This window comes from Centrocercus urophasianus, unplaced genomic scaffold, assembly GCF_019232065.1.
Source record: "Centrocercus urophasianus isolate 14NV4802_14NV808 unplaced genomic scaffold, USGS_Curo_1.0 seq_31, whole genome shotgun sequence".
NCBI classification, from domain to species: Eukaryota; Metazoa; Chordata; class Aves; order Galliformes; family Phasianidae; genus Centrocercus; species Centrocercus urophasianus.
The window spans coordinates 4,317,367-4,325,896 of record NW_024884878.1 but is presented as its reverse complement, the minus strand read 5'-3'; the positions used below and the strand labels follow the sequence as shown (position 1 = coordinate 4,325,896).

The 8,530-nt window shown below is 41.9% G+C and overlaps 2 protein-coding genes across 2 annotated transcripts in view; one reads left to right on the top strand and one right to left on the bottom strand.

Moving 5' to 3' along the window:
* The window catches only part of PLAA (phospholipase A2 activating protein), a 17,862-nt gene extending 10,769 nt beyond the window's left edge, over positions 1–7,093 (bottom strand). The window contains exons 1-6 of the mRNA XM_042829549.1: positions 6,880–7,093; positions 4,950–5,143; positions 3,115–3,215; positions 2,903–3,023; positions 2,455–2,622; positions 424–559 (exon numbers count right to left, since the gene is read on the bottom strand). Of these exons, the coding sequence (XP_042685483.1) occupies positions 424–559; positions 2,455–2,622; positions 2,903–3,023; positions 3,115–3,215; positions 4,950–5,143; positions 6,880–7,028 (869 nt within the window). The 5' untranslated portion in view covers positions 7,029–7,093. The remainder of the gene's footprint in view (positions 1–423; positions 560–2,454; positions 2,623–2,902; positions 3,024–3,114; positions 3,216–4,949; positions 5,144–6,879) is intronic.
* Positions 7,094–7,269: 176 nt separating this feature from the next.
* Positions 7,270–8,530, top strand: part of IFT74 (intraflagellar transport 74) — a 32,022-nt gene continuing 30,761 nt past the window's right edge. The window contains exons 1-2 of the mRNA XM_042829471.1: positions 7,270–7,385; positions 7,553–7,693. Of these exons, the coding sequence (XP_042685405.1) occupies positions 7,577–7,693 (117 nt within the window). The 5' untranslated portion in view covers positions 7,270–7,385; positions 7,553–7,576. The remainder of the gene's footprint in view (positions 7,386–7,552; positions 7,694–8,530) is intronic.

The window sequence follows — 8,530 nt, the reverse complement described above, 5'->3', positions numbered from 1 at the left end:
ATTTTTCCCCTGCCCCCCCCCCTCCCCCCCCCTTTTTTTTTTTTTTTTTTTTTTTAATTAGTTTGCTCTTACTCTAAAAAAAGGTCTACAGGACTTACAAAAGTTACCTTGAAACTCCACAGTACAAGCCAAGGTAGGATATGCCTATCAAATGTGCTATTCACACAGTATAGTCTCAGTATTACCACATTCCCAAAGAATTCTTTTTACCTCTGATATTTTGCATTGATATGCAAAATATCAACCTTTATATCATATCAACCTTTTGGCTGGAACACAGCACACAAATTTAATTTCCACATGCATCTTCACAGCTGTATTTTTAAATATAGCGGGAAATGATAATCAGAGGAATGCACACCATTTCACCTGGGGTTTTTCAGATCTAAGTCTGGAAATACACTGAGAATAAGACGTGGATACCTTGCACCAACTACAATGTCATCATTGTCTAACACACAGCAGCACCACACAGACTGAGCTGGGAGTCTGATTGTTTGAATGCATTCCCCTTGCTTCCAGATTCTAAGAGATCTATCTTCTCCAGTAGTTACAAAATCTGAAAAGAAAAAACACAAAAGTTTTTAAAGCTGATTTTTAGCATACTATGTTAGTAGGTGCCTCCCTACAACTCGTTATCTAAGAATTAAAACATCAAAAGTCACTAGATAGTTGTCTGGTCAAAAAAAAAAGAGAATAACTTGCAGGCTGAGCAGCCAGACAGGGAAAAAACAGTTGTTTGCAACTCAAGATTGCTTTCTCCTTCCAAGAGTTTAAACAAAGAACTTGAAATTATAACTGCTTTGTTTTAGAGTTTCCAGAGCATGACTGTTGTTATAACTATCAAGTTTTTTCAAGGTCAGGCTGCTATTTCAGTAAACATGCATAAAGCCTGCTCAAAAACCAAAATCTAACTGCAAGCATGTCCTCTTATGAAGAGTTTTGGTGCAGAAGAGATTTGAGATACACAGCCACTTTATCTGATGAACAAATACTTCATACAGCAAACAAAGTTCACTGACTGAATTTATTTTTCAACTGTCTGCCATAGTTAGTTCTGAACTTCCAAACTTCTCAATCTTAAAACATGCATACAGCGCATGCATAAAATCGTTGATCTAAACTATTTCTAAGATACTTTGAAATCACAGAATGGCTTGATTGGAGAACATTGAGGATCAAGTTCAAAACCACTTGCTGCAGGGGTGCCAACCATTACATCAAGTACCAGATCAGATTGCTCAGGGCCCCATCCAACCTGGCCTTGAAAAGCTACAGGAATGAGGTATCCAGAACCTCTCTGTGTAGCCTGTGCCAGCACCTCACCATCCTCTCAGTGAAAATCTCCCCTCCTTTAGTTTAAAACCATTCCCCCTTGTCCTGTCACTAACCACTCATGTAAAAAGTTTGTTTTCCTCCCATTTATAAGCTCTTTTTAAATACTGGCAGGCCTCAATGAGGTCTCCCCACAGCCTTCTCTTCTCCAGCTTGAACAAGCACAGCTCTGTCAGCTTGTCTTCACAGGAGAGGTGCTCTAGCACTTGGGTCATCTTCATGGCCCTCCTCTGGACCCTCTCCACAAGCTCAACATCTTTCCTGTGTTGAGGATACCAGACCTGGGTGCAATACTTCAAATGGGGTCACATAGGTCAGACTACAGTGTGACAATCTCCATCCTGCCCTGCTGGCCACCCCTCTTCTGATGCAGCCTAGGATACTGTTGGCCTGCACACTGTTAGCTCTTGTTTTTTTGTCCACCAGAACACTTAAGTCTTTCTCAGCAAAACCACTCAAGAAATTCTTCTCCCATCTCGTATACATAGCTAAGATTATCGAGTGCAAAACCTTGCAGTCTGCTTATGTGAATCTCATTAGTTTCACGTGAGTTTATCAAGGTCCCTCTGGCAGTATCTGCTCCTTCTGCTATGTCAACTGGAACATTCAGCTCGCTATCATCAGTAAACTTGCCGAGGGTGCAGTCGATCCCATCATCTGTGTCACTGACAGAGAAACTGAAGAGTACTGGTTCCAAGATGGACCACTCACCACTCACTCCCAGCCTCTTCCTTGACATTGAGCCATGGACCACAACCCTTTCCTGACATTTCTATTAATTCCTTATTCACTGAAATGTATGTAACCTCAAACTGCTAAGCCATGCATACTATTTAAGTGACTCCACAGCCATTTGTATTTCAGTACTGCTATCTGGATTGTAATTTTGTGTATCGCTTTATCAAAGTCTCCTGCCTATGAACTTTCATCTAATTTGCTATTAGATCAAATCTGCAGAAGACATGGTTTGGAATTTAAAATTAAAAAAAATTGAAAAATGTACAAACAAATTCAATACTGAGTTTTTCGGTTATGGCAGTTTCATAAAGCTACAGACTGCCTACTTTGCCCTTTCATTTTGGAATTGTGCTGGCTAATAGTCACAGAAGATAAACTTACCTTCACAGTGAGGGAAGGCAGATACGCTGTATATATAGTTTGTATGTCCATAATATACATGCAGACACTCGCCAGAGATATGCCATCTTCGAACAGTAGCATCATTAGAGCACGAAAGGAATTCCATTTCACTGAGAATAGCTAAACCTCTTACACAATCTTCATGTCCTGCATAGAAGAAAGAAATCTTTTTCAATTACCAGCAGTACACTATTTCTATTTAACTCACATCTGTATCCTGGCAACCAATTTTCATTATAGAAGCACTGAAAGAAATTTGAGTCTTTTAAAAGCAATGGGATTTCTGAGTATACAACTCAAGAGATTGTTAAAATCCTGCCTAAAAATCGTTTAATTTACAGAAGTCTTAGTGGTTTCTGATTATATTTTTCCTGTTTTTAATAAAGCGCATGACCTTGATTAAATTACCACCTGCAGCAATATTTACCAGTAAAAGTTCTTTCACATCTGCCTGCCTTCCACAGTTTAATAGTTTTGTCAGCTGAACCCGTCAACATTAATCCCTGTTCAGGCAGTATTTTTACTGCCCATATTGCAGCTGTGTGACCCTGAAAAAACAAAAACAACCCCACAACACTGTTAAACTTGTTAAAGTGAAATTCAGTACCTATTTTATATTCATGCAGAGTAACTTCATACCTGTAATGTCATCATACATCTGTCATTCAACCAGACTTTGGCAGTTGTATCCCATGATCCACTTAATAGCGTGCCAAATTTCCCAGAAGAAAGGCTGCAAACTGAAATGTATTTTCAGATTAACAACAGCATTACCTGCATTGTCACAAATCTTATGCCAGTACTTTTAAATTATTTAAGGAGATAAATTTGGCATTAGCAGAATAGGTATCATTGAGGAGCTTGGAGAAAAATTAAGCAGAAATGGAGTTGATGGCCACGTAGAAAGGCACTGCTTACAAATCTCATTTTAGATGTTCACTCCTTTTTGTCATTTATATATCTACATTTTAAGTTTAGTATTTGATCTCAAGTCAGAATATGTTCACCAACAGCACAGATAATTGGTCAAGAAACAGAATTAACACAAAAATTTAGTTTTACGATTACAGAGGGAAACAAGATTTCACCAACATTATTAGCTTATCTCACAAAACAAGTTTTCATACCAAAAATACTTAGCTCATCTTCTTGGAAGACAAAATACTACCACCAAGAAATTATACTGACATACGATAAGTTATTTAACAAGAATATAAACTGCAAATGTTCCAGTAATGCACAGCTATAAAACTCAAGAGGCACAGCAGCAACAAGGGTTACTCAAAGTATACAAAAAGAGCTAAATCAGAATATGTTATCCATCTGAGAATACATTAAAGAAAGTAGGGCCTTATGTTTCACACAGCAGTCAGAACTAGATAGGATTCTGCTCACGTCTATTGTTAGTCACGTCTCAGTTTTTCCCCACTTCTGAAACAGATTTAAAGTCATAATTAATATGACTTTACATTTAAAAAGAAAAAAACTATGTTTTGCATTACTATAAAAATTGCTATAAAAAATACTTTCTGTAGGGAAATCCAACTTGCTTCGTATAACAGCATGTCTTTTTATAGACATGAAGGGAATATACTGTTCTTTTATCTACTCATCGAGCCCGGATTTCACATGAAATATGTAAGGCATTCCACACCTTCCTACACAATGACATTATTTAATTTATCATGGCAAGTCAAGTCGTTTATAATGTAAATATATAAATTTTTGGTGTTGTGTAGCAGTTGAGGTTGTTTTCAAACTGATCTCCAGAACCCTTAGAGACCTCAAGAGATCCTGAACATCCAAGATTTGCAATGTTTACTTCTGGAATTCCATAATGAAATAGTACATCACAACATGAAAGCAAACAAACAAAAAACAAGCAAAAAAACCCACCTTTGCATTCCAACATAAGGATTGCTGAATCTTTCATTTCATGGTTTAAAAAGGGTATATAATATTGTTTTTATGTCACATGTTGCACTGATTTATCTAGAGGTGAAATTTCTGCAGTGACATTTTAGAATTCAGCAGATTTTTAAAGCACCAGTAAATACTGCAGTCCCCTTAGGAAATAAAATGAGCACTGCAAGTTTGTTTATCCCAGGAAGCTTCATTGTACTTCTATGAACTCAGACACCAAAACTAAGCTTAACACAATACACAGAGGATTAAATTAACTGCTTCTTAAAAAAATGTAACTTAATAAAAAGGATATATTCTGTAAATTGCCCTGTGATCAAGTGTTCAAATATCAATCAGCATAAATTTTGCAAGTCCTTACATCAAACTGCCTTTACGTGAATTGAGATTACAGAATGCTGTTTGTAGAGGCCATAATCAAACAGCTCACATAGTAAATATCAAAGAAATCAAAATTGAGTTTTACAACTTCAACTCAATTTCCTAATAAATCACATTAACTTCTTGTTGAGTAACAAATTCAAAAAAAAAAAAAAAAAAGAAGTACATACCTGTATTCTTATGACTCTTAAGGACGTAAAGAGGAGCTGTGTTGTCTACTGTGAAAATGCAAATATTATGATCATTGCCACCAGTTGCAATCAGCCCACGAGGATAGAGGTCACTTGGAGGTATGATGCACACACAAGATACAAAATTTGAGTGGCCACGCATACAGTGCATTTCAGTAAATCCCCTGTTAAGACTAAACATATACGATAATCAGTCCAGTGTCAAAATAGAAATAGCACTTACCTGAGGTGCTGAGTTACAACAGCTCTAGACTTACTAACAACCTTTGCAGTGTGCTTACTGTGGATGAAAAACTTTGAGGAAAACTATACTCCAGCATTCCGACCCAGAAAGCAACATTTAAAGCCATCCACATATTTTTTCTTTTAGTTAAAAGCTACTACTCCCTGCCCTACCAATACATTTCCTGCTGAATAGTCACTCCCTCCAGCCTTTCCCTTTTAGGTACTGGAAGGAATTTAATACGAATTTGATCAGAATTAATTGCAGTTTGCCTTTGTGAAACAGTCTCCTGTGTAAAATCTCAATTATCTACTCCAGTATAACCCAAAATAAAAGGCTAAATAAATGAAGAAAGCTTGCTGACTGAAAAATCTGTTCCTTGGAACATATAAGCATTACATCCAATTCAACCAGTACCCTTGATTTTTCATTATAACACAACCTCAAAAGAAAAAGAATGCTACTGAGTAAATCATCCCTTACCTCCTTCTAGCAACCCTTTGACATCAGAGGTCAGAATGAAACTTCTTTTCTTGCAATAAATTTCTACGCAATTTTGGAATTTCTTCTTGAAATGATAAGAGACCCAACAAACCACACATAGTGCAATTAGATGTCCTCCATCTCAACTGCAGGGCTACAGACACCAACTGAAACACACGTGAGCACTGACACAAATCTGTCAACTATCTCTGCTTCACAGAAAGCCACTGGAAAATAACTTCAGAACATAGTACTCTCAGAACTGAAAGCAGAAGCAGCTGAGCAGGTCTCATTGCTGCCTCCAGCACGTTCATCATCATCTCACACTGCTTTGCAGGACCTGTTCCCTGAGGAAAATACCTTGCAGCAACGCAGAATCACAATCGTAGTAGGGGCTGGAAAGGGACTTCTGTAGATCATCCAGTCCAACCTCACCAGTAAAGGAAGCTCCCTATGCTAGGTTGCCCAGGAAAGTACCCAGATGGGTCCCGACTTCAACTCCAGACAAAGCAGACTTCACAACCTCTCTGGGCAGTTTGCTCCATTGCTCAGTCCTCCTCAAAGTAAAGAACTTTTTCCTCACATTTGCATAGAATTTGCTGTGTTCCAGTTTGTGCCTGTTATCCCTTGTCCTGCTGCTTGGCATCTCCAAAAGAACCCGGCCCCACCCATTCAATTCCTGCACTTTAGATATTTACAAACAGGGATGAGATCCACCCTAATCTCCAGGCCATGCAGTCGAAGGTTTCTCAGCCTTTCCCTGTAAGAGGAAGGGCTTTCCTCCAGGCCCCAAATCATCCCAGTGGCTCTTTGCTGGACTCCCTCCAGAAAATTCCACCTTCCTTGAAATGAGGAGCCCAGAAACCAGGAACAGCATTCAAGACAGCCTCACAGTGTTGTCTGCCCAAGGAGAATAAACAAACATCCTTCAAAAACGTTCAAAGTACACTGCTTCGCTGTTAAAACCGAGACGTTTCTAAGATTACTTCTACACTGACTGAGAGGAGAAAGCAGTTTGAACATCAGCCGGATAAAGCCTCCCACGTTCGCAGAAGCCACCACCGATATAACCCTGAGAACAACAACAGCAGCAGCCCGCAGTGCCGCCTCTCCCCATAGCGATCCTTCAGCCAGCCGTGCGCGCCCGTTGTACCCCCCGGTCCAGCCAAGGGCCGCCAGGCCGCGGAGCGCTCCAGCACTCACCCGTCGGGCGTCCAGAGCCTGGCAGTCCGGTCCCGAGATACGGACACGAAGCCGCCCTCGGGGAAGAAACTTCGCGTTATGCCCCGCACGTCTTGTTCGTGGCCCAGCAGGGAGCAGCGAAGCCGGTAGGCGCCGCCGTCGCCCGCCATAACGAAAGGTGGGACCGTTCTGACACGGCACCCGTCCCAACCGCCGCCGCCTCTACTGCCGGAAGCTGCCTTGCACCGCGCCGGAAGAAATGCCGCCAGACACGCCGGCGGGAGGAGCTGAACTACAAGTCCCAGCAGGCACCGCGCCGCAGAGAGACAGAGCAGCAGTTCCGCCGCCGCGATGCACTCTGGGATATGTAGTCCCTGCTGACAGCGGGTGTTGGGAATGAGGTTTCTAGGTATCGCGATAACGGAGCGCCGCAGCCGAGCCGTTGCTGAGATACCGCCGCCGTGGCCTGAGGAGGCGTCGTAGCTGCGCGGGGCGGAGGAGAGGGGGCTTCCGCAGTGTGGGAACAGGTCTGTGCCCACTCGGTCCGCTCTGAGCACGGTCTTGCTTTGTGCCCCGCTTCCGAAAGGGCAGCTGCTTTGGGGGATTCGGAGGAAATGTAAAAAAAGTTGAATGAAATTTAAGCGAGTTGTTCTGTGGTCGTTGTGAAAAGACTGTTGCTTATCCTTCTTTCCAGGGAGAAGTTCAAAAGGAAACAGGCATGGCGAGCGGCCACAGAACTCCCATAGGCCGTCCTCCTTCGAGAGCAGGAGTAGGGCTGCCAGCAAGGCCGTCCTCTGCAGCAAGGGTTCCATCAGCAGCCAGGATAGGAACAGGGGTATGTGAAAAGAAAAAAAAAAATAAAGTTAACTGGGGTATCGTTACTTGTTACTCAGACTTTCAGAATTTTTCAGGAGGGATAAACGAAAAGCATAATACTGTAGAATGGTTATAGTAAATGGGGTTGCATCAATCTGGTGCCTGGTCAGTAGTGGGGATCCCCAGCCTCCATTTTAGGGTGAGTTCGCTTTAACGTCTTCATAAATGGATTAGATGTAGGACTAGAAGGTGTTTGGAGCAAGTTTGCTGGTGATACTGACTTGGGAGGAGCTGTTGACTCTGTCAAGGACAGAGAGGCCTTGCAGAGAAATTTAGACAAATAAGGGTATCACCAACTGCGTGAAGTTTAATAAGAGCAAGTGCCAGTTTCTGTACTTGGAAAGATGCAACCCTAGCTATAAAGACTGTATGTGTATATACGGATGGAGGGGATGAGACACTGGAAAGTGTCTGAAGAACATATGGGGTCCTGATCATAGCAGGCTGTACACAAGTCAGCACTGTGCCCAGGAAGCCAGGAAGGCCAACTATATCCAGAGACTGCCATTCGGGTGATGGTAAGAACTGTCCCACTCTATCCTGCACTAGTGTCTTCAGTGCCTGCACTCACCTTGAGTACTGTGTCAAGTTTTGGTGCCGCAGTACAAAAAGGATGTGAAAGTTTTAGAGAGTGTCCAGAGAGAAACTGCAAAGATGGTGTTGGGTTTAGAGGACTAGAGGTGTGAGGAGAGGCTGTGGCTCCTCAATTTGTTAAACTCGGGGCAGAGGAGCCTGAGGGGAGGCCTCATGGCAGCTTACGGCTCTTCATGGGAAGCTGCTTTCTGGTGCCAGCAAC